Source organism: Aspergillus tanneri (genome assembly GCF_003426965.1).
Source record: "Aspergillus tanneri strain NIH1004 chromosome Unknown AapTan_5_pilon_pilon_pilon, whole genome shotgun sequence".
Classification (NCBI taxonomy): domain Eukaryota; kingdom Fungi; phylum Ascomycota; class Eurotiomycetes; order Eurotiales; family Aspergillaceae; genus Aspergillus; species Aspergillus tanneri.
Window position 1 is genome coordinate 1,705,770 of NW_022984632.1, and position 22,785 is coordinate 1,728,554.

Here is a 22,785-nt window from a genome sequence, read left to right on the forward strand (position 1 = left end):
GATGTTCGGCCGGCTGCCGTCGTTCAATTGAGCTGGTAGGGTGATGTTGTGCTTTCGTTCATTGGAGAATAGTATCTCTAAGCCTCCACTTCGAAGTGGTGAGAAACAAAAAGAATCAGTAATTGAGGGGAATAAAGTAAATAGTGGTGTAGGGTGGTCGAACGTGAACTCAATGGTGATAGAGATAGAGTTTGAAGCTTTATTGCTCATGTTATGCGAAGCAGCCATCGGTTCCTTGGTTCCAGATGGAAAAATGGTAGAGATTGATTGATCGAGCTAAGATAGCCAAGTTCAAGAAAGGCTTGATTAGAATCCCTAACGTATTCTGTTAAACGGCAGCAATTTGCAGAGAGTGACCGCAACTGATGGGGAGGTACGCGTACTTATCGATAAGCTCCAGTTGCGCCACAAAAAGTCCGCACTTTAACCACTTCGCGGGCTTTGACTGCTTTCTCATATCTCCACCACAGATGCCCCAGAAGTCCTGAACCCTTCAAACTTCTCTGGATCGGGAATAAAAGGCTTCATGGTGTCTGTTACAACTGAATACATTAGCGTAGGCGGCAACAGACATCCTGCTGCCGCTGCCTGGGATGTGCAGTCGGGTGTACTTGCCTTCGGCGCGGACAATAATGTAGCCTTGTGGGATCCAGCGGTATGAGCAGCCCTTTGAATGACTATGACTCTGAGTACTGTGGCTATGATGTCTGATTCTCCCTCCCAGGAAAACTCCCATCGTGGAGTCTATGCTCTTCTCACTGGCCATACCGATAAGGTCAGCGCCATCAAGTTCTACACCTGTCCCACCTCGGGCCAGAAACTCCTTCTAACCGGCTCTGTCGATCATACACTACGGCTCTGGAGAGCAGATCCCAGCGATGCTCGTCAATTCTCGCTGGTGTATACACTGGAAGGCCATACAGGTTCGGTGAATGCCATAGCTGTGGCCAACGGCACGGATGTCGTTGCTTCGGGCGCGGCAGATGGTAGTGTTAAATTATGGAGAATTATCACTCAGAATGGGGTCATGGGCGAAATAATCCAGACTATATCCATGAAACCGCGGTTTTTCCCATTGGCTATGGCAATGATACTGCTCCCAGCAGATACAAAAGACAGGACCATTGTGCTGGCAGTTGCTGGAACCACGAATGTTGTTCAACTCCACGTGGCTGAAAATATACATGCTGGCCTGGACTTCAAGTTTTCTGCTGTTTTGAGTGGCCATGAAGCTTGGATACGTTCCCTGTCATTCACTCATGACAAGCAAAGCAAGGTTGGGGACCTTCTACTTGCCTCGGCGAGTCAGGACAAATATATTCGACTCTGGAGGTTTCATCGGGGGGAGATAGCTCCTTTGCTACCTTCAAAGGATGAGGATCCTATGATACCGGGACTTGAACCTACTTTGTCTAACAAGGCGCATCAATTTCATGCAGCAGGATCTACTTATTCTGTTACATTTGAAGCACTTCTGTTTGGAAATGAAGATTGGATCTATACTACGGCGTGGAATCCTACTGCTGAACGTCAGCAACTTCTCTCTGCTTCTGCAGATAATACATTGACTATCTGGGAGCAAGACCTAGCTTCTGGCGTTTGGATCTCCGCAGAAAAAATGGGTGAAATTAGTGTGCAGAAGGGCTCTACTACAGCCACGGGAAGTACTGGTGGGTTTTGGATTGGCCTTTGGTCACCGGATGGCAAGAAGGTCGTCAGTCTCAGTCGTACCGGTAGTTGGCGGGTATGGAGCTACGATGAAGTAGCCGATGTTTGGGTGCAGTCACTAGGCATCACAGGTCATGTCCGATCCGTTAACAGCGTAAGTTGGGAGCCTACCGGAGGTTATCTACTGTCAACCAGCGCCGATCAAACAACTCGGCTTCATGCGCAGTGGTTACAAGATGGCCTTAGGTCATGGCATGAATTTTCACGACCCCAAATTCATGGATATGATTTGAACTGTGTTGACACCCTGGGGTCGACACGTTTTGTTTCTGGTGCAGATGAGAAACTTCTGCGAGTTTTCAATAAACCTCACCCTGTCGCCCAATTATTGGAGAGGCTTGCTGGCTTGCAGTATTCAAGTGGGGATGAACTTCCAGATACGGCGCAGATTCCGGTTTTGGGCCTTTCCAACCAAGCTATGTGCGAAGAGGCTCCAGCCGATATAGATGGAAATGGTCCAGATGGCGTTGAAACGGGCCAACTCTATGCGAATCAAGCAATGCTATCAGAGTCAGAGCAGCCTCCTCTCGAGGATCAGCTTGCTCGCTATACATTATGGCCTGAGCATGAGAAACTTTATGGCCACGGATACGAAATATCGGCAGTAGCTGTCAGCCATGACAACACCCTCATTGCGACTGCCTGCAAAGCAAGCTCAATAGATCACGCAGTGATACGTCTATATGACACCTCTGACTGGCATGAGATCCGACCCTCTCTCGCTGCACATACCTTGACAATAACAAACCTTGCTTTCTCTGGTGATGACCGGTATCTCCTAAGCGTTGGACGTGACCGGCAATGGGCGGTTTTCCACCGAAGCGAGCAAGATTCTTCCGTGTTCTCACAGCTAGCATCGAACCTAAGGGGCCATTCTAGGATGATCTTAGATGCTGCTTGGGGTCCAGAAAATGACATACCTTTTTTTGCAACAGCCGGTCGCGACAAGTCTGTGAAACTCTGGCAGATGGTTGAAGGTTCATTTGTGTGCAAGTCGACAATACCGCTGAAAACCTCTGTCAGTGCTATCGCGTTCTATCCGCAGATGCAGAGGGGCTTATACATTCTCGCGACCGGCGAGGATAGTGGCGAGCTATCCATATACCAAATCGCGGCTGGTAGTCTTGAGATCAAGCATCTTGTGAGCGTTGAGAGACTCTTGTCTCCCTCGAAGACAGTTACGCGACTAGCATGGCGACCTTCTATCGAAAAAGATAAGATAGAGGGAAATAAGTGTAGCTTTGAGCTTGCTGTTGCGAGCGAAGACTCTTCGACGCGTATATATGCCATCTCCAACATGGTTTTATAAAGCAGAGCCTGAGGGAGATGATGGACATGTATGTACAGGATAGGGAGTTGAGGGGGAAAATATAGATGAAAAACTATTTGCTAGATTCATAAACATTGAACTCGTGAAATGTTGAATATATCCACATGGCCTAAATGCAAAACAGACCTTTTATGCTGTTAAACCCGTTCATGTATAGCATCTGTACATTGTTGAAGCGAACTGTCGTAAAAAAAAAAAAAAAAAGAGGATTGAAATTGAGAGGCAAAGTCAGTTTCTTTTTTCAAGTCCATACCCTCCTCTTCCTTCAAGTGACTCATAGGTCTTACCTTGGCCATGCCGCCCTTTCCTGGGGCCTCTGGCCTTCAGGTCTTCCCTGAGCCATTTAAGAACAAGCTCACCTAGTTGACTATTCTCCGAGGTTGCCGGGACCTCGTCCTGGAATTTCTCAATTGGACCCCACTGCCTGACATTCCCAAGATGCATATGCACAAGATGTGTCGGCCACTGGGACAAGTTGTCCAGAATGTGTGTGGCATACACAATGGTGCATGGCCTACTCTCTGTCTCACGTTTGAGAAAAGCAAGAAAATTGCTTCGTGTAAGTAGGTCAAGATCGACGGTGATTTCATCGAGAAGCAGTATTTGCCAGGGCCGGATTAATCCCATGGCCAATTGCACGCGGCGCCGTTCTCCATCTGATACAGTGTGCATGCGCCAATTAAGGTCAATGTCTAGAATACCCACGAGCTCGTCCCTTCGCTCCGCGTAGGCGTCGCCGCCTACAGAGGCTAGGAGTGTCGGGATATCAATGTCGGACCGGACGATGCTGTTGAGGACCCACTCCATCCCGAGATATGTCACCCCCTCTAAGCCTTCCTTGAAGGGATCTTTGCCTCCTACAGAGATCGTGTCGCTTGGAGCGAGACGTTTGCCTGCTAACAACCGTAAAAGAGTGGTCTTACCCGCACCGTTGGCTTAACACTGTGTTAACCACCATCCATGACTTTCCTTGGGGGTTGGGCCAAGGGAGGGAGGACTACGTCTCACCTCCAATGAGCAGCGTTCTACTTCCTGAAGGCAACCCAAGATTCACATCTGTCAAACCAGGCGAACCATCTTGGAATTGGTATGATAGATTCTGAACGTGAATTGATGGCGCCAAAGGATTTGGAGTGGTTGGGTTTGCCATCAGGACGGTATGCATCAAGAAACAATGCCACAGAGAGAGAGAGAAAGCAAGTAAGCAAGGAAGCAAGCAAGAAGGAAGGAAGAAGGAAAGGAAGATCTAAATCTAAGAGTGATTTACCAGATACTAGCAGCATGATTTAACTACTAGAGAGAACACACCGCCACCGCTTTCCCCTATAAGGAAGTGGCGGCACTACAAGTATCCAACAGTGTATTTTCCCTCTCCTCTTTTTCCAACCCGCCCATCGACTTTGAGACAGTATGACCTTCACTGATTTTCCCCGACCCTGGAGGCCATGATGCTGGACTCTCTTCGCTGCCTTTTCCAATGCGCCATATTTTTCGCTATTTGTTTCCCACCAAACGCTTGCCGACAATGGATTCCCTCGTAACTATCGTCGGTGCCACAGGCACTGGCAAATCCAAGGTAGGTGGTCCTGAAGCGATACCCAAGGTACTGTGGAGACCTAATGGCTGATAATTACAGATAGCTTGCAGTCGATCTGGCCTGTCGCTTCAACGGCGAAATTATCAACGGGGACGCAATGCAGATGTATCGTGGCCTTCCTATTATCACGAACCAAATCCCAATCGAGGAACGGAATGGTGTCCCGCACCACCTGATCAGCTGTATTGAGTTGGAGGAGGAGCCTTGGCGTGTCGGGTTGTTTAAGAATGAATGCCTCCGACTTATCAAGGACGTACATGCGAGAGGGAAGCTTCCGATACTTGTTGGAGGCACCCATTATTATACACAAGCCGTCCTATTCAAGGATCAACTAGTTGGAGAATTGGCTGTTGATCAGGAGGATGGGCAATCCAATGGGGAGACAAAAGACCCATCCACCAAATGGCCCATTCTCGATGCGTCGCCTGACGCGGTTTTGCAGAAATTAAGAGAGGTTGATCCAGTTATGGCTGAGCGGTGGCATCCAAATGAGACGCGGAAGATTCGTCGCTCCCTAGAAATTTATTTTCAGACGGGGAAGCCGGCGTCAGAGGTCTACGCTGCACAAAAGCGTGCAAAGCAATCCCCAGGATCTGATGGCAATTCCGTAGGCGCCGCACAACAGCTACGTTTTCAGACGGTGATTCTCTGGGTCCATTCGGATAAGGAGACCCTGAATACTCGCCTCGACAAGCGCGTAGATGCTATGATCGCAGACGGACTGATGTCGGAGGCACAGCAAATGACTAACTATCTTCAGGAGAAGAAGATGCAGGGCGTTCCTGTTAACCACACTCGGGGCGTTTGGATTTCTATAGGGTTCAAAGAATTGGCGCCTTATTTCGAAGCATTGTACAGCAATTCATTAAATGAAAACGAACTGGAAGCTCTAAAGAGATCATGCATTGAACAAGTTAAAATTGCAACCCGGCAATACTCGGTGTCTCAGATTAAATGGGTTCGAAACAAGCTCTGGGGGGCCCTTGCGGAGGCTGGTATGACGCATCGTCTTTTCCTTTTGGATAGTACCAACGTCGACCACTGGGTGAATTGCATTACCGAGCCTTCGGAGCTCCTTGTTCATTCCCTGCTCAGAAACGAACCCACTCCTGACCCCAAGTCTCTGTCGGACCTGGCGAGAAACATTCTGGGTGCCAAGGAGGCACAATCGCCAAGGTCTGGGCCAAGGTGTATTACATGCGATATTTGCAAAAAGACCATGATTAACCAGGAGCAGTGGGAAATCCACATTAAAGGACAGGTCCATCGAAGAATTCTCAAATCGGCGGCACAGAAGGCGCATCGGGATGAATACCTGCGGAAACAGCAAAATGCTTTGGAGAAGAATATAGATCACCGGGGAATAGACGGGTGAGATTGTCAATCATAGTAATCAGGACTTGTTCATGGATGCCCTTTGTTGTAGTAATTATGATCGGACTTTGGGCGCTGATCAGAACATCGCGGAGCTGCTTTAGATTAATCTGTAGGGTGGCCGAGAGCCCTGGTAAAAGAACCAGTCATGCAATTAGTCACCTAGTATTTTATTAATTATACAGTTACAATTATAAGGTTCATAAAGATGTTTCTAGCATTCACACAAACCAAGGGATGGTATTTCCACACGGCCTTTAAGCTGACGATCGCCAGGCCGAGAAGGAGGGAGAAATGATATCACCCGTTCCGGAATCTACCATCTTGAAAACCTCGATGATAGAAGACTTTTCAGGCTTTCGAATCCTCCATACCCCTTCTTCATGGATTGTAATTCTAAGCCCTAGAAATAGGTTAGTTGGGCCCAGAGCCGATAGAGCATCTTATGCATAGGAAACGAAGGGGCTGACGGGAATTCTGGGCCATACACTCAAGGAACGTAGCGGCAAAGTTGATACAGATATTTCCATCCCAGGTCCCTCGTCCAATCTTCTTGACCTTTCCAGGTAAACTCGCGGTGTCAAGCTCTTCCAGCCGGTGGACAATGCCTTGTTGGTCACGAAAGCCAACAATGATTTTGGGCACGCCGAGTAGAAAGGACTGGGCCCAAAACTTCAAGAGTTTCCGCTCATACTTTACCATATCTCGGTCATTTTTTATCTCAGCCGAGGTCTTGAGTTCCACCCAGTTGATCGAATCCTCTTTTCGGTCCGGCTTGGTGTCCCAAACTAGTCAACGCAATTCAAATGGCGAACTCGGTTAGTTGGGCCACGTTTATCAAGGAATGCAGGACATTTTCTGGGCATACCGGCATCAACCTCACCGCCGATTACTAGCCGTGTGCTACCAATGCCTGTACGGACAACAGAACAGTATTGAGCATTGTTGTTCACAACCAGCTCCTCCCGGCTTTCAATTTCCTCACGAGGCGTGGGGTCCCACGGCTGGTTGAGGAGAGATAAGGTCTCAAATTTGTAGCCTGAATCGGTTAACGGTACTGGAGTAGGAGCAAGAGGGGAATTACACATTACCCCAATATGCCATCAGATCTTGAGGAGGCATTCCCTGAGGCATTCTCTGATTGTGCTGTAATTGTTTTTGGTGGTTTTTGTACGCATTGTTTTCCTCGATAAAACTAGAGTCCGTCAGAGCCAATCCACTCTCAGCATACCTAATTGAGCCTACATACACCGTTCCCTGGAGATTAGAGGTTAGCTTGGGAAGGTCAAAGATACATTAGATTGGGCACAATAGCTCATTCACCTGGAAATACGTCGCGTTCATTTCCCATCTATTAGGTTAACGAGGAGCATCAGATGGACCAACGCGCCTACTCACCCGTTCATCATATCAAATGGAGCTGTCAATATCTGGGCGATGTATACAGTGATATTAGGAGCAGACATTCACGCGCAGGGACCGGGTCGTTCGTTATTTTACCTTGGTCATCATACCTCTCCAGGTAATGATGTCGGCCTCACATTTCTTCCCAGTGTCCTTTTCGAGAGCAAGGATGGTCTCTAGAAGGGCATCTAGATGCTCATCTGCCGAATCATCCAACTTCTGGAAAACATCGAAGCCGCGATTCAAGTCTGCGGGAAGTCTCGGTGGGTAGTAGTACCGCAGGGATGAGTCCCCCAGATGAAATTCGTGTTGATCATCATATGAAAAGCAAGTGATTTCCTGCGACACGGTTACATTCGTCTGGACCCGAACTTCTCGTAGGAAGAGAGATTAAGCCTACCTTGGGGCGCCGAATCGTCGTGTTAGAGCCATAGAACCGGCCGATGGGCTGGATATCAAAAGCCGAGCGATTCATTCCTACCTGCGAAACGAGGCATCGAGCAGAGAGTGGCTTAGAGTCTCGATCAGCAGAGAACTCCTCGGAGGACAAATTGTCTGTTGGCAGAGAGGATGTTGTGCTCCGTCAGTGAATATGAATGAAATAGTCTGTCTACTGTCCGGCATTCGCTTCTGGAAGACGAGCCGGAGTGCTGACGGGGACTGCTTCCCTTTCCCCACCAAACTGGGTTGCTTCCCTACACCCAACTCCCAACGCTTGTCTTACGGCGAAACCGACTGCTTTCCCGCGTCGCCCGCGTTCTTTCTTTCTCGTTGCTAAGGAGCTTACTGTTCTTGTGCAGAATGACCTCGCGTATCGAGAAGACCATTGCTCGTCAGCGAGAAAAGTGACTCTCCCTTCATACATGTCGTCGTTCGCTCCCTGCTTCGTTCCAGATCTAAAATTAAAAGTATAGCATCGAAGCTAATATTTCATCGATGCTCTCTACAGAATTGCCTCCGGTGCTTACTACGAAGCGCACCAGCAACTGCGTGTCATCGCTGCGCGGTACATCAAACAAGCAAACTACGATGCGGCGGCGGAACTCCTGGCTGGCGGTGCGACCGCTCTTCTGAGGGCCGGATCTCAGCAAGGAGCTTCCGCTAGTGGGGGGGACCTAGCTATTATGCTAGTTGTCGAGGTGTTTACCAAGGCAGGCTGGGAGATCACGGGAGGGGATGATGATACAGAAGGCCGTGCTCGAAAGAGTTAGTTTTGGTGTCCTATTATCGGCAAGGTTTGGCTGACGAATACTTTGTTTAACTCCAGAGCTCCTAATCGAACTCTTACACGAGTTTCCACCCGGCGAACCTACCCGGAAACGCTTCATCCAGGAGATGATCGGCTGGAGTAGTCGGTATGGGCCTTTGCAGAGAGGGGACCCTGAACTGCATCATGCAGCTGGATTGACTTACGCTGATGGTTCGTGGGACCGCGTTCTGTCTTCAAATCATTCAATATCTAACAATAGGTTACAGACCATGAACCGTATGACGCCGAGAAGCATCTGGTTTTTGGAACACCCGAATCGGCCGAGGCTCTGGCAAAACTGGAGTATGAATGGTACACAAGCGACGACCCGCATACGGCGGCGATTTACGCATCACGCGCAGTTTTCCCTTACCTTTTGACGGGGAATCTTCGCGGTGCCAACAAAGCTCTCCTTGTTTTCCGATCACGACTTTCCTCCAACCCTACTCTTGGCTCACAAGAGGTCAGCAGTGCGAGCTCCGATGTACAAGTCTTCCCTGCATTGCCATTGGTGAATTTCTTAAGCATGCTGCTCCTTACGATCCAACGTGGTAGTGCAGACGTCTTCAAACAGCTCACTTCACACTACGCGGCACAAATTCAAGAAGTTGGCATTTGGGATGATGCATTGACGCAGATTGCCGAGCAGTACTTTGCAATCAAAGCCCCAAGGCAGGGCAATCCTTTGTTGGACATGATGGGTAGCATGTTGTTTGGAGGAGGTCAAGGTCAAGACGGGGCAGGTGGCCGGAGGTTGCCTCAAGGTCGAGGGGGACAGTCAAGGGGGGTTGAGGTGCCTCCAGCGAGTATGGATCTTGATTAGACGGGCCACGTGCAACGTTCCGACATAGGGACTATACCGAGAAGAATACGGAGGACGCACATGCATTTAACTGCATGGGTTCGCGTTAGAGTCCTGCCTCGCTCTCTGGTTCGTACATCCAGTTGTCCTCGTCCAATACGGCCACTTTGTTCCGCAGACTTTGGTGAACGAGGTTCAGGATTTCTTCACAAGTCAGCATACAAGATTCGTTTGACTGTTGGTCTGCAAGCAAGGAAGGAAAGAAGAAATCTGTACCCCATTTTACAGCATGGAGACTAGATTGATAGTACCTACCCGCTGGTTCACTGTTCATTTGCCTGTTTCGGTTTCGGCATATCATTTCTACCAAACTTGCCTCGATTTCTAGATCAAGGGAGAGGTCAGCAATCTAATCCAATTAACGTGGGTAGGGAGAGGCCAGAGGCCATCAATGTCCATAGCATTAGTACTTTCTTTTCCACTACCGCCCATTCCTGTCTGCCCTGTAGAATCAACACCTCCAGCTCCAGAGCCTCTGGGAACTCCCCCATCTTCTACACCCTCCATCTCATCACCATCATCCACCCCAGTGATTGGAGGAAGGATGGGGATGTCGAGCTTATAGTCACCGTTCTTTCCTCTGGCTACGATTTCTCCATTATCGACCGGGCCGGAACTCAGGGAAGAGGTTGACTCGGTGGAAGCGGCAGACATGTGGGATGAGTAACCAGAGACACCATTGTTAGCCGCGCTACCACTGCTTTGCCCTGAAGCACTTGAAGGGACAGTGGACACAGGACGTCTGCCGAGATGATGGTGGAAAAGGTTGCGACGAACGGACGTTGGGCCCATTGTGACGTGGAAATCCCTCAAGTCTGCGCAGTTGATTGAAAGGGAAGAATAAATGGATGAATAATGAATTGGGATAAGAATACTAGGATGCAAAAGCAACTTGTGTTAAGTTGACAAGATATACTCTGTAGAAGAGGAAGAAAGATCATGGTCATCCTTAGGTAAGGTATTACTGTACGGTCATGTAAGGAAATTCAATCATCCCAGTTGGGTCAAAGCGTCCACATCCCAACGCGTGTCCACAGTCGCGTTTTTTTGTCGACCGCAAGCTCTCGGTGTTCGTTAAACCACCCTGTCGCATCGAATTCAACCTCTGACCATGGTCCAAGCGGAATCTTCAGCCAGTGCTGCTCGCAATGGGCTCAAGCCTATCTCATCAGGAGCTCCTCCGGATTACGAACTACCTTGGTATGCATACCTAGCCATGGCCCCTTCGTCTAAGTAGTAGATGATAGCTCTGACGGACAGCTCCTCCTAGGGTTGAGAAGTATCGCCCAGTCTTTCTCGATGACATTGTTGGTAACACCGAAACCATCGAACGATTGAATATAATCGCCAAAGATGGTAACATGCCCCACGTAATCATCTCGGGCATGCCGGGAATTGGAAAAACCACCTCGATTCTGTGCTTGGCAAGGCAATTATTAGGGGACGCCTACAAGGAGGCCGTGTTGGAATTGAATGCTAGCGATGAGAGAGGTATGCTGTCCTGGCCCTCTTCCTTCTGGGAGGAGGTAAACTGTGTCTGACCAGCCATTCAGGCATCGATGTGGTCCGGAACAGGATCAAAGGGTTTGCCCAAAAGAAAGTCACATTGCCTCCAGGTCGCCACAAAATTGTCATTCTTGATGAAGCAGACAGGTACGTATCTGGGTACCCCTAGGTCTTCCCGTCGTTTCGTCGACCCACTGACTGATTTTTTAGTATGACGGCGGGTGCGCAGCAGGCGTTGCGACGTACGATGGAAATCTATTCTTCGACAACCCGTTTTGCATTTGCTTGCAACCAGTCAAATAAGATCATTGAACCTATTCAGTCGCGGTGTGCCATCCTTCGCTATGCTCGGTTGACCGATGCTCAGGTTGTCAAACGGTTGAAACAAGTTTGCGACGCCGAGAAGGTGGAGCACTCAGAAGATGGAATCGCTGCCTTGGTGTTCAGCGCAGAAGGAGACATGCGCCAGGCCATAAACAACCTGCAGAGCACCTGGTCGGGTTTTGGGTTCGTTAGTGGAGACAACGTCTTCCGGGTTGTCGATAGCCCTCATCCTATTAAGGTCCAGGCGATGATCAAGGCTTGCTGGGAAGGGAAAGTGGATGCTGCGCTAGAGTCCTTGAATGAGCTATGGTATGTTGTGCTATTCTAGGGTGCTATGATATTTGGAGTCTATTCTAACTCTGCTACAGGGACTTGGGCTATTCCTCTCATGATATCATTAGCACCATGTTTCGCGTCACTAAGACGATTCCCACGCTGTCGGAGCATTCAAAACTGGAATTCATCCGAGAGATCGGCTTCACACACATGCGTATCCTGGATGGCGTGCAATCGCTGCTTCAACTGAGCGGCTGCGTCTCAAAGCTTTGCAAGATCAATATGAAACCCCAGCTCTTCGAGCTGCCGAAGGCCTGAACAATCAGCATAAATGAAAACGATATTTTAATATACGCATGGTTCTTGGTGTTGGCAGGCGTTTGGTTATAGAGCAAGCGAGGTTTATACTTGTCTCGGTGTCTGAGCATATGATTTTCGGTCGTTGAGTAGCGATGGTCAAAGGAGAGGGATGAATGTCATTGAAATTAGCCATAAGTACACTTAACTACCTTCAACTGAAGTGGGATATGATAGTTTTATCTGCTGGAGGGGAAGTTTCGTGCCCGACTTAGTAGCATGCCGCGGGAGTTACTGCTTTTCTAATATAGGGGCAGCCGGCATTCTTGCGCCTTCTAGCGGCTTATTCTTGCTCTTAAAATCATCGCACATCTGTTCCATGGTTACCCATTCCACCCCTTCATGTTTGTTGATATACTCTATGATTCTGCACGCGGTTAGCGCGGAAACCTCGTTCATGCTCAGGGCAAGGTGGCCATGCTCGGAGGCCAGCTTACCTCTCATGCATGAGGAGAACGTGTGGACGACCTGAAACATCCGGGTGTATAGTCATCGGGAAGACGAATTCATCATATTCACGATAGAAGTAGTCGAAGTGGTCCTAGAATCGACCGACTAGTTAGCTCCGAATTCGGTAGAGAAGAGAGTCACCTCAAAGAATATTCGACAGACCTTCCAAATGTCCTCGATATCTCTCGGATTAACCCATCCGTGGCTGTTGGGGGACGATTTGATAAACATCATTGGAGGTAGATCATCGATGTACCAATTGCCAGGAATTTCCACTAAGCCGGTCTCCTGGCCGCGATTCAGGGGTTTCATCCAAGTCTCGGCCTTTTGGCTATAGTCGATCTTGGTCCACGAGTCCCCCGTGCGCAGCCAATACAACTGACAATCGTGATGGGACATGGAATGGTCGTACTCCACGCCATATGCGAGCAACAGGTCCACCATCTCCTTACTGGTCTCCCACCAGGGCGCCACCATCCCTCGGGGGGGCTTGCCGCAAAAGTCGAAGAGCATGCGGTAGGTCTTGTCGAGGATATCCCGTTGCTGCTCAACCGTCATATCTGCGGGGTTCTCGTGGCTGTAACCATGGAGTCCAATCTCGTGGCCTGCGTCTCGGATCCGAGCGCATTCGTCCGGGAAGGTCTCTAGCGAATGTCCAGGAATGAACCACGTTGCTTTGATGTTGTGTTTCTCGAACATTTTCAGAAGACGCATGGTGCCAACATGGCCGGCGAAAAGACCTGTCGGTGAGACCTCAGAACCCGGCCCCTCTCGTCACTTGATTCCACTACAATCAACCAAGAACAGGACTCACCTCGACTTATGTCGTTGGCGCTATCTTCACCGCCATAGGATCCCAACCAGCCTGCCACAGCGTCAATATCCACTCCGTAGCTAACCAAGACTCGTTTCTTGCCCATTTTTCTCTCTTTCTTCAGTTCTGGGCCCTCGCTAGGGTGCTAGGGTGATAAGGCCCGTCCGCGAATAAGGAACGGTTACTCAGCGATAGACGGACCCGAGTAATAACTGCCTAGATGCCTTCCTTATCGTGTCCTCTTCGCTGCTAATTTACTCCAACTCTCCAACTGCGGGGAAGTGTGGGGGGGGGGGGGGGGGGGGGGGGGGGGGCTCTGACTGGGTTACATACAGTGCAAGGCCCATCTACAGTAATCTTGTTTGTATATACAGAGTAGATGCCAGCCTACGTCTCCTTCCAAATCTTCTCAATTACACACGCAGCTCCTAGCACCCTCTCCTCTTCCAGTTTCCGACCAATAACCTGCACGTTAATCGGATGGCCTTCCATGGTCTGTACATCATACAGAGACCAGTTCCAAGAGTCGAGCTCGTTTCTCGGCTGATAGGCTTCTGCTGGCAAGTTATCTACCCCGGCTCTTACTTCGTCGACAGGCAGTGTGACCGCCGCATAGTCGAGCAAGTTCCAGATTTTCGTATATCCAACCCACCGCACCCCACCGTGGGGCACCGCAGGGTGCGGTGTGGTTGGAGCCAGAAGGATGTCAACCAGTTGTCCCGATGCAGATCGAGTAGCATTCCACTTATCAAGGTATCTCTTCTGCAGTGCAGTCTTTTGCTTATTGAGCTGCCAGTAGTCGTAGACCGAAATGGCTTTCCCTCGCTTAACCAGTGCCTCCACGTGAGGAATGAGTGGCTCTCCGGCCGCGTCGATATCGCGACGAATATCTTCACAGCCGTCCGCAGTGTAGTAGCGATCCATGAGCTGGATACAGTCTCGATGATCCGAGGTATCCCATGCGACCACCTCATGGCCTGCAGCTTGTAACTTCTGCGATAAAGTCCGGAGCGTTCTCTCGACAGGGGGATGTACTTTCACGACCCCATCATCCAGAATCAATCCAATCGCCATAGGTCGGGTCTGTATTTCATGGAATGCATCCTCGTCCCAGGGAAGGGGGGTACATTTGGGATCCAGATTCCAGGGTTTGGCGTTTGCAACTAACCGACTGACGTAGCATATCGAGGATAGATCACGAGCCATTGTCCCGACGGAAGAGGGGACATGTTCCTGTCCCTCGGTGGACACAGGAACCCCGTAGTATGGCAGTCTACTACTCTAACAAAGGAAATTCCTCAGGTCAATTTTATTTATTTTTTTTTTTTTTTTTTTTAAGAAAAAAAAAAAAAAAAAAAGAAAGATGGGAGAAAGGAAAGAAACTGCTCACGCTGGGTTTGAAGCCATACAGACCCATGAGACTTGATGGGATTCTGACACTGCCTCCAATATCTGTACCCAAGCCTAGAATGGATCCATGCAAGGCCAAAAGAGCACCTTCCCCTCCGGTCGAGCCGCCTGGTGTAAATGCAGGATTCCGTGGATTGGCAGTCACTCCCCAAAGGGGGTTCTCTGTTTCCGCCCACTTGGTGCGGGGTTAGATATGCAGTTAAGCAAGTGCTCATGATGGGATCGAGGAGACACACCATGATACTCTGAGGCACGTTGGTTTTGGCTAGGACAATAGCACCCATGTCTTTCAACATCTGGACCAGGACGGCATTTTCGGCAGCAGGAGCAAATGAACGTCCCACATATCCCAGGGTACTATCTACTCCTTTGATGTTAAACTGATCCTTCACGGTGAGTGGGATACCATGGAGTGGCTCCTTGAGTTGACCGGTTTCTTGAAATTCCCGATCCAACGCTCGGGCCTGTGCCAGTGCGTCCTCAAAGACCGTTTCTGTGATGCAGTTGGTCTGACAATACCCTTTCTGTAGTTACCATTCTGTACATACAGTCACCTTTGTTTCATAGGGTCCGTACCAACTGATGTGCGATGACCGCTCTAAGATACATCGTTAGTGGATCTTTCTACCTTAATAGGTTCCCTGGTTTATTGATTTACCTTCTGATGTAGGCTAAGGTAACTTGTTCGGCGGTATATTTTCCAGACTTGATCCGTTCAAGTAAAGAGTACACGCTGTCAATATCCGTTATCTCTTGGGCCATGGGGTCACCATGGAAGCAAGAACGGTCCTGGATATGGCAGATGCGGGGGACCCGTTGGTCCACATCAGAGACCATGTATGGCTCCAACGCTTGATCCCGAAATGACCTTTTTTTGGAGGCAATCTGCGTCCATGAGTGAGACCCGCCGTCCATCTTGATCAGTTGAGGATAAATTTCGTTGCCAGACATCTTACGGGTTGGTAGCGTCATACAGGTGAAAACTGAGTGAATTGGAGTACGAATGAATAGGCAATTGTCTGTTTGGTATATATAGTTAGTACGGAGTACCTCCGGACTAGACCAGTGCTCGATACCTAGATAGGCAATTCCGATACATGTCGTAGATCTGTATCCGCAGTACCGATCTGACCATACCGTACGGTATCCTAGGTCTATACCTCGATACCTACCGCTTGCTTGTTTTGCGGGGACTCCGCAGCGGGCCTTTTTCCCCTTTACAATTCTCCATTCCATGTCTTATGCACAACGCATGACGATGCTGAATTCGTCCGCTGGACCGATATACATCGATAGATTGATTGGTCTTGTCTGAATATGCCAGCATGGATCTAACCTCCGATGCCGCCGCGACAGCACCAACGGGGCCGATTCGCACCGATTCCCGAAGGAAGAAAACGTCGGGGTCTATCGCGAAAAGGGCGTGCGACCAGTGTAAATTCCGGAAGATCAAGGCAAGAATTGCTCCTTTGCTATTTGATATATAGCCATGCTTACCATGCCGCTACTCCACAGTGCAGCCTTTCGCATCCTTGCAAAGCATGTGTTTCCATGGGATTTGATTGCACGTTTTTCCAACCACAGAAGAAACGGGGTCCGACTGGACAGTGAGTCTTGATGAACCAGCTAGCCCTCATGTTTGATTCATTCTCCGGTCCTTTCTTAACCTTCAATGCCGGTTCAAAAGTCGAGTATCGCAAATCCGGCAGCAACAGGTTCATCTGCCAAGCAAGAGTCCGCAGGCCCAAGACACCGTTCACTCATTCCCCAATGCCATCCCATACCAAGCAGAACCTCCGTCGCAGGGCGACGGGCAGCTAGGGGATGTTCCGCCCATACAGGAGGCCGCACCCTGGTCGTTGCGCGGCGAGAACCACATGCCTGTTAACCTTGCAACCTCGCACGCTACCTCCATTGCCCTAGGCTGGGGTGCGCATGCGTCCTCAATGGACTCCCACAGTACCAGTGGCACCAGTTGGAGCGAGCGCAACGATGTGGAGTACTGGCTTCCGGACAGTCTAGATGCTCAGATGCCCATCTTTGATTTCCCGGGCAGTAATATCTACCTAAAAACATCCCTCCCGTCCATTATCCAAAATGAGATCGAGCCTTCGGCGTTTGCTTCACGGCAAGCGGGATCTTCAGGCATTCCCGTATCGAGCGTGGGAGCTCCTCATGCCGAACTGAGTGGCGTGAAGACGACATGGCCCCCTTCCATTGTGGAGGCAAATATGATCCCATGGATTGACGTTTACTTTGACCGCTTGCACCCGACCCTACCGGTCTTGAACCGGTCATCTTTGTTCGTCCGGATGCTATCGCAAGAGCACCGGAGAAACCCACAATTCGGCTCAATGCTATTGTCTCTGTGTGCCTTCTCTTTGACCCAACCAATTGAGATAGATGAACGCCCTACCTCTCAATCTCGGGCAAGCCAGGCCAGGCTGATGATGAACGAAGCGATAAAGATGCGAAGCTGCTCCGAATTCGGGGAGCACCCGACAATTGAAGCTGTTCTGACAAGTTTCTTCCTATTTGGCTGTCTCTTCGGCAGCAACCAACATAACGCTGCGTGGCTCCGTCTGCGAGAGGCCCTGGACCTTGCCGCTACGCTAGGGTTGAACATCCCGGATTCTTATCGGGATCTTACTAGCGAGGAGAAAGGTCAACGCTTGTGGACCTATCTTGTCTTATCCATCACAGAGAGGTATGATACAGGCTCCTCCTATCTATCTACTTTTTCTTTAACTAATTTTCAAAAAGAGCATACGCACTACAGCGTAGACATCCAATTACATTCTGGGGAAAGCCAGGGTTCAGCATGCGCTCAGTTCATGATTTTATCGACAGTACCACTCATAGTCTTGTATCGGGCATCATTGTCCATAACGAGAAAGATGCCAAGGGGGTGATGGGCCTAGCTCTTTTGATGGAGCTGTTCGATGCGGTTGATGAGGACGTCGTTGATTGCTGGAATCGACGATGCAGCATCAATGGTGGCTATTGCGAAACGCTCACAGAGACGAAGGTTTTGGCCATTCACCAAAAACTCAGCCGTGTCAGCGAGTCCGAACGATATAAGGGATATGACTGGTTTGAACACAGCAAGTCAACTGCTGACGAGACCCACAGTGTTTATCCAGCTATGGGGTTGCGAGAGACCCAATGTGCCGATATCTTCATCACCAAGAAGTGGCTTCAGAACCGCGTCTGGGTACTATGTTCCTCGCATGGACTTTTAAAGCCCGCATCGGACCATCATGAGCTGTGCTTCGACTATGCCATCTCTATCGCCAAAGAAGCACTCGAAATTTGCCAGTCGCTGCGCCTCAGTTCCATGGAAGCGCATGGAATAGGACTTGTAAGTTTGCGGCGTCATGGGGAGGTTCAGTCGTTCTGTAGTAACTCGTGGGAATAGGTTGAAAAGCTATATGACATTGCTATTAGTGCCATCAGCGTCTCATCCAATACTCAGTTTTCTGAGAGCAACGGGTTCACTCTCAGTACTGCTGTGGAAATCGTATCAAAGCCTGGTATTTCGCCTACAGATTTCCAAGAGTCAACCTCGCCGCCCTCTGCAGGCACTGCATCTCTTCTACCATCTCTCGCAGAAGACTTCTTGCTATTGTTAGGTAGTCTCCGTGGCGGAAACCACCCCTTTTTGGAAAAGTATAAAGCTTTTTTGAGTACATCACACACCAACGTCATTACAGGCCAGAGCTGGACTCAGCAATAATCGACACTTTGATTACGTGTATTTTTATTTTGTTTATTCATTTATTTCCCTTGTGTTGGTGGAATGTAACCTGCAGAGTGGCACTAGTGTATATACATATTAAAACTGCCATATACATACTTGGTTAAGGTCAAATCTAGGGCCATTGTGTTCCAGTGTTGGGGAAACGACTCCGGCCCAATACCCATGTGATTTAGTATAACGCACAGCTAGGGTGAAAAGATGTCTCCAGATTCGTCTTCCCCTACAGAAACGGTTTACTGAAGCAAGTTCAGGAGGATAGAGAATACGCCCACTGTCGCTCGATGCCCTTCTCTCGACGACTTATGTTCCCGCTGGTCATCATTCAAGAAGCCCTAGAGTCTGAACTCTGAACCTAAGAATCTGCTGGGCTCCGCGTTGAGGTATCTGCTGTTTTTCGCACCTTGAATGGCTTCTTTCTATACCCTGGGGTTGATTTCGTGTTTTAGTTGATGATCGCGTTCACCATTCAACATGTCGATTGGTGTGAAAATCCCTGGATGCAATCATCTTTGAGAGTCATGACTATGTATTAATATATATGTATCACTAGATTTCATATGCCCGTCCCACCAGTCGTAATTATAAACATTCTTGCGTCTATTAAAACATGCTGAGAAATAACCAAATCCGCTTGCAAGGGACGGCAAGCATCCCGTTTCATAGATTCATGCCAAAATGGTCCGAGTCTTCGGGTATCCGTACGCCTAAATAATGCGAGAGGGCGTCTCAATCCATCAAAGACGGTGAAGATAGAGACGGATGCGAAGGAAAGCAAAGAGAGATTAAAACCATTTCAAGTCTTCGTAATGGCACCGTAATCAGCCGGATCTTCGCCAGGGCCAGAACTTCCATGCTGGCAACGCTTTTCGGCCGTCCCGCTGGTAGATACGCCAGACGTAGACCGGCACCCCGGCGATGATGAAGGCCACGACAATTAGTGTCTGCAGGGGGTCTGCAATTACTGCCCGGCTGAGCAGAAACAGACTGACGCAACAAAAGATAATGGGGGTCGAGATCCATGTTTTGTAAGGCCGCTCCAGGTATGGCTCCCGGATCCTCAGCACGATGAGGCCGAGCACGGTGAGAAAGTAAAAGGTGTAGCCTGCAACGCCATAAAATGTAACCAGAGTCCTGAATTCGCCGACAATCACGTAGGCCAGTGTGAGCGCGCTGTTCAAGGCCATGGCGTAGATCGGGGTGTAGCCTATCTGGCAGCCATCTCCGAAGAGGCGCACGAGGGACTTGCGGGCCCACGACCGGCGCTGCAATCGATGAGATACCTCGCTGGCGGGAGCCCCACGAGCCCACAGATCCCCGAATATTGAAGGTAGGTATCCTTCCTTGCCGGCCGCGTAGATTAAGCGTCCACTCGTGAAGATGGTCGCATTGAGGGAACCGAAACAACTTGCCGAGACGATTACGGCAAACACAAGGGCCCCGAGAGGGCCAAAGACCTTATCGCCAAACTGAACCACGACCGTGTTGCTGGCTTCAATTGTGGAATGGGGCAGGACTAAGAAATAGGAGATGTTGGCGAGCAGATAGCTCAGAATGACCAGCGGCATGGCCGTGTGAATGACCCGGGGAAGATCGCGACCGGGATTCTTGAATTCACCTGTCACGTAGTTTGTCTGATATGCCGTCAGTCCAAGGAAGGCTCTAGGGGCAAGGGAGAGAGAGAGAGGTAGCATGTACGTTGTCCCAACCGTCAAAGGCCCATAGACCCGCGTAAAGCGCAACCGCCCAGGCCGACACATCCACGCTCGTATCGTTGAACCAGCCTGATTTCCACTCTTCACTCGCGCTCCCTTTGTATGATAGGCCAGTGATGGCCACGACGATGCCAATGACAGTGACCCCGATCAATGCGACAAATTTGAAGAACATGAGGATATCGCCCAGGCGGGTGGCCACTCTGGTTGACACGCAGTTGAACAGCGTGACGATGAAGACACTGGCGAAGGCGACGGATTTGTTGATCCAAGGGTTGACGGTCTCAACGTCGGCCCCTACCACAGCACGAACGACGTATTCTCCGAATATGATGGCGATGATGGCGGCGCTGCCGGGTTTGAGAACTAGTACGGCACACCAGGCAAAGAGGAAGCCCGCCAGCTCGCCGAAAATCTTCGAAAGGTAAACCTGGGACCCGCCGTTCAAAGGAATTGCCCCTCCTAGCTCGGCATAGCTCGCCGCCCCCGTCCACGCCAGTAAGCCTGCGACCACCCAAGCAATAAGCGACGCCCCAGGAGAACCTGCATTCGCATTCACCTGGCTTGGGGAGGAGAAGATCCCCGAGCCAATGATCAGGCCCACGACCAGAGACAGGCCATTCAGGTAGGTCAAGGTTTTATTTCTTTCCAATGAACCCTCAGCGACCCCCGATTCTCTATCCAGCACGGATGGGGCGCCCAAGGGAGCATAACCTCCGGTCGTTTGCGACAGAGGAAAGAGGGACCGTCCGAAGTCAAAGGTGGAGGAGACCGAGTAGGAGCGGGCCGACCTCGGATACCCGGAGTTGAAGGCAGCATGGTGATGTGAGCTTGATAACGGGTCTTCATCCTCGAGGGAGAGCTTGCGCGAGGACGAGATGCCGGAGGGGGAGGAAGAGCGGGGGGAGAGCCCTGCGTCTAGATCGGGGGAGGAAGCGAGCGAGGCAAGTTCGAGCGAGTCGCGAGGAGCACGGTTATCCGACCTGCTTTCGGCGGTCGAGAAGACTATACGGGACATTGCGTTTGATGTTGGCGAGGGGACGGAGAAAGGGGGAGAGGCAGGGGAAGAGAGAGAGAGGAAGGGGGAGGGAGATGAGAGGCTGAGCTGATCAGAGGAAATAGAGGAGAGAGTCCATTCCAACAAGGATGGAGAGAAGAAAAGGAGAAAGAGAGAGAGAAGCAGAGAAGGGAAAGAAGACAAAGAAAGTAGAGAAAGGAAAGAAAGAGGGAAAGATGGGAGAAGGTGCAGGTCGAAAAGGGAAGGAGCTATGTGGCTGCCCAATCTGGCCTAGCGCCTCACGGGGCCGCATTAATTTCTTCTTTTACTTTTATTTAATCAATCAAAGAAGTATCAAGAAGTCTGAATTAGTATGAAGTCCCGCTTGGTCCTCCCGGACTGTCGATTCTGGCACTCCCGAAGTGCCACAACGAGATCCTTCACCCGACAGTCCTCATCTCCCTCCTCATCATCGTCCTCCCGTACTCCGCCGTACCAGTCTCGATGGATACGACTCGCCCTCGTGAGTGTCGCCGCGGCGGGAATTGGCGCCTATATTCGGTCACAACAAGGCTCGCCAGTATCGACCACGTTGAATCCAGTCCAATTTAGTCCGTACTATCTGGTCTCGAAAGAACCTGTCTCCTCCACGGGCAGCATCTTCACCCTCAGACCACCCAAACCGGATGAAAGGAATCGCGCCGTCTACGATGAAGCATGGAAGACTGGGATTTGGAGCGCCATGTTTAAACAGCCACAGCTGCAGATTGGGCGAGACTACACGCCGCTTCCGTACCTCTCCAAGATAGAGGGCGATGACACGTTGCGGTTTTTCATTCGGAAAGACCCTTTCGGCGAAGTCTCTCGGTATTTACATGGACTGCGCATAGGGGATTCGGTTGAGATCCGTGGGCCACGGATCGAATGTCCGATCCCTCCGGATACTCAGAATATACTTTTCATTGCTGGAGGCACCGGTATTGCCCCTGCTCTGCAGGCAGGATACACCCTTCTTTACCGCACTAGCGACACATACAAACCACAAATCCACATCCTATGGGCCAACCGTCAACGAGAGGATTGTGCCGGAGGACTGAATGATACTCCCGGAACACCACAATCCCGGCGGTCTTGGTTCCCGAAGCTCCCACAGGTATTCAGCGCGCGTACGGCGTCTACTCTATCCTCTACTCCTCCACCTTCTTCGCCTCCTTCCATTCTAGTCCGAGAGCTCGAAGCTCTCAAATCCCAATATCCGGGACAGGTGACCGTGGACTATTATGTTGACGAGGAAAACGAATTCATTAAGAAAGATACCGTCTTAGAAATTACGAACTCGGCCTCTAAACCCAGTGAATTGCGGGCACGCAACTTGATACTGGTCTCGGGGCCAGAAGGGTTCATTAGCTATATGGCAGGACCAAAGCTATGGGCACAGGGGATGGAGCTGCAGGGACCACTGAATGGGATCATCAAAGAGATGGACCTGAAGGACTGGACCGTATGGAAGCTGTAGATAGTAGTAAGAAGAAGAGAATCCTAGAAATGACTGATACTCCGATAGCGGACTCGGTTTGGCGCGCTAGACGCGATTGCCGGGGTGTAAGAATAATGCGAGGTCTGTGATTGGCCAAG

At 50.1% G+C, this 22,785-nt stretch overlaps 12 protein-coding genes across 12 annotated transcripts; 6 read left to right on the top strand and 6 right to left on the bottom strand.

The window, feature by feature from the left end:
- Nucleotides 1–526: 526 nt before the first annotated feature.
- Nucleotides 527–3,037, top strand: ATNIH1004_009957 (Elongator subunit ELP2; the record flags this gene model as incomplete). Its single annotated transcript, XM_033574539.1, has 2 exons — nucleotides 527–655; nucleotides 725–3,037. 2 exons carry the CDS (start codon nucleotides 527–529, stop codon nucleotides 3,035–3,037), a joined length of 2,442 nt encoding a protein of 813 aa, XP_033422557.1.
- A 158-nt stretch (nucleotides 3,038–3,195) lies between these two features.
- Nucleotides 3,196–4,208, bottom strand: CAF16 (putative ABC transporter; the record flags this gene model as incomplete). Its single annotated transcript, XM_033574540.1, has 3 exons — nucleotides 3,196–3,218; nucleotides 3,346–3,993; nucleotides 4,067–4,208. The coding sequence occupies 3 exons, from the start codon at nucleotides 4,206–4,208 to the stop codon at nucleotides 3,196–3,198; spliced, it is 813 nt and encodes a 270-aa protein (XP_033422558.1).
- A 375-nt stretch (nucleotides 4,209–4,583) lies between these two features.
- Nucleotides 4,584–6,030, top strand: ATNIH1004_009959 (tRNA dimethylallyltransferase; the record flags this gene model as incomplete). The annotated part of the gene is made up of 2 exons (XM_033574541.1): nucleotides 4,584–4,634; nucleotides 4,699–6,030. The coding sequence occupies 2 exons, from the start codon at nucleotides 4,584–4,586 to the stop codon at nucleotides 6,028–6,030; spliced, it is 1,383 nt and encodes a 460-aa protein (XP_033422559.1).
- A 256-nt stretch (nucleotides 6,031–6,286) lies between these two features.
- On the bottom strand, nucleotides 6,287–7,908 carry RAI1 (DXO/RAI1 family decapping nuclease; the record flags this gene model as incomplete). The annotated part of the gene is made up of 9 exons (XM_033574542.1): nucleotides 6,287–6,432; nucleotides 6,500–6,817; nucleotides 6,898–7,068; nucleotides 7,121–7,224; nucleotides 7,279–7,286; nucleotides 7,353–7,380; nucleotides 7,428–7,459; nucleotides 7,530–7,772; nucleotides 7,834–7,908. The coding sequence occupies 9 exons, from the start codon at nucleotides 7,906–7,908 to the stop codon at nucleotides 6,287–6,289; spliced, it is 1,125 nt and encodes a 374-aa protein (XP_033422560.1).
- A 326-nt stretch (nucleotides 7,909–8,234) lies between these two features.
- On the top strand, nucleotides 8,235–9,505 carry ATNIH1004_009961 (protein GET4; the record flags this gene model as incomplete). The annotated part of the gene is made up of 4 exons (XM_033574543.1): nucleotides 8,235–8,278; nucleotides 8,383–8,639; nucleotides 8,701–8,853; nucleotides 8,910–9,505. The coding sequence occupies 4 exons, from the start codon at nucleotides 8,235–8,237 to the stop codon at nucleotides 9,503–9,505; spliced, it is 1,050 nt and encodes a 349-aa protein (XP_033422561.1).
- An 85-nt stretch (nucleotides 9,506–9,590) lies between these two features.
- On the bottom strand, nucleotides 9,591–10,336 carry ATNIH1004_009962 (uncharacterized protein; the record flags this gene model as incomplete). The annotated part of the gene is made up of 2 exons (XM_033574544.1): nucleotides 9,591–9,688; nucleotides 9,955–10,336. The coding sequence occupies 2 exons, from the start codon at nucleotides 10,334–10,336 to the stop codon at nucleotides 9,591–9,593; spliced, it is 480 nt and encodes a 159-aa protein (XP_033422562.1).
- A 319-nt stretch (nucleotides 10,337–10,655) lies between these two features.
- RFC4 (replication factor C subunit 4) lies at nucleotides 10,656–11,968 on the top strand (the record flags this gene model as incomplete). The annotated part of the gene is made up of 5 exons (XM_033574545.1): nucleotides 10,656–10,744; nucleotides 10,815–11,035; nucleotides 11,098–11,197; nucleotides 11,261–11,683; nucleotides 11,743–11,968. The coding sequence occupies 5 exons, from the start codon at nucleotides 10,656–10,658 to the stop codon at nucleotides 11,966–11,968; spliced, it is 1,059 nt and encodes a 352-aa protein (XP_033422563.1).
- Nucleotides 11,969–12,238: 270 nt separating this feature from the next.
- ATNIH1004_009964 (polysaccharide deacetylase family protein) lies at nucleotides 12,239–13,377 on the bottom strand (the record flags this gene model as incomplete). Its single annotated transcript, XM_033574546.1, has 4 exons — nucleotides 12,239–12,374; nucleotides 12,445–12,548; nucleotides 12,620–13,197; nucleotides 13,272–13,377. 4 exons carry the CDS (start codon nucleotides 13,375–13,377, stop codon nucleotides 12,239–12,241), a joined length of 924 nt encoding a protein of 307 aa, XP_033422564.1.
- A 281-nt stretch (nucleotides 13,378–13,658) lies between these two features.
- Nucleotides 13,659–15,653, bottom strand: ATNIH1004_009965 (uncharacterized protein; the record flags this gene model as incomplete). Its single annotated transcript, XM_033574547.1, has 5 exons — nucleotides 13,659–14,552; nucleotides 14,662–14,856; nucleotides 14,918–15,205; nucleotides 15,258–15,279; nucleotides 15,340–15,653. 5 exons carry the CDS (start codon nucleotides 15,651–15,653, stop codon nucleotides 13,659–13,661), a joined length of 1,713 nt encoding a protein of 570 aa, XP_033422565.1.
- A 700-nt stretch (nucleotides 15,654–16,353) lies between these two features.
- On the top strand, nucleotides 16,354–18,417 carry ATNIH1004_009966 (CeGAL family transcription factor; the record flags this gene model as incomplete). The annotated part of the gene is made up of 4 exons (XM_033574548.1): nucleotides 16,354–16,359; nucleotides 16,424–17,388; nucleotides 17,445–18,042; nucleotides 18,100–18,417. 4 exons carry the CDS (start codon nucleotides 16,354–16,356, stop codon nucleotides 18,415–18,417), a joined length of 1,887 nt encoding a protein of 628 aa, XP_033422566.1.
- Nucleotides 18,418–19,259: 842 nt separating this feature from the next.
- ATNIH1004_009967 (putative amino acid transporter) lies at nucleotides 19,260–21,171 on the bottom strand (the record flags this gene model as incomplete). Its single annotated transcript, XM_033574549.1, has 2 exons — nucleotides 19,260–20,072; nucleotides 20,137–21,171. 2 exons carry the CDS (start codon nucleotides 21,169–21,171, stop codon nucleotides 19,260–19,262), a joined length of 1,848 nt encoding a protein of 615 aa, XP_033422567.1.
- Nucleotides 21,172–21,523: 352 nt separating this feature from the next.
- ATNIH1004_009968 (cytochrome b5 reductase family protein) lies at nucleotides 21,524–22,756 on the top strand (the record flags this gene model as incomplete). The annotated part of the gene is made up of 2 exons (XM_033574550.1): nucleotides 21,524–22,651; nucleotides 22,715–22,756. 2 exons carry the CDS (start codon nucleotides 21,524–21,526, stop codon nucleotides 22,754–22,756), a joined length of 1,170 nt encoding a protein of 389 aa, XP_033422568.1.
- Between the last annotated feature and the right edge of the window lie 29 nt (nucleotides 22,757–22,785).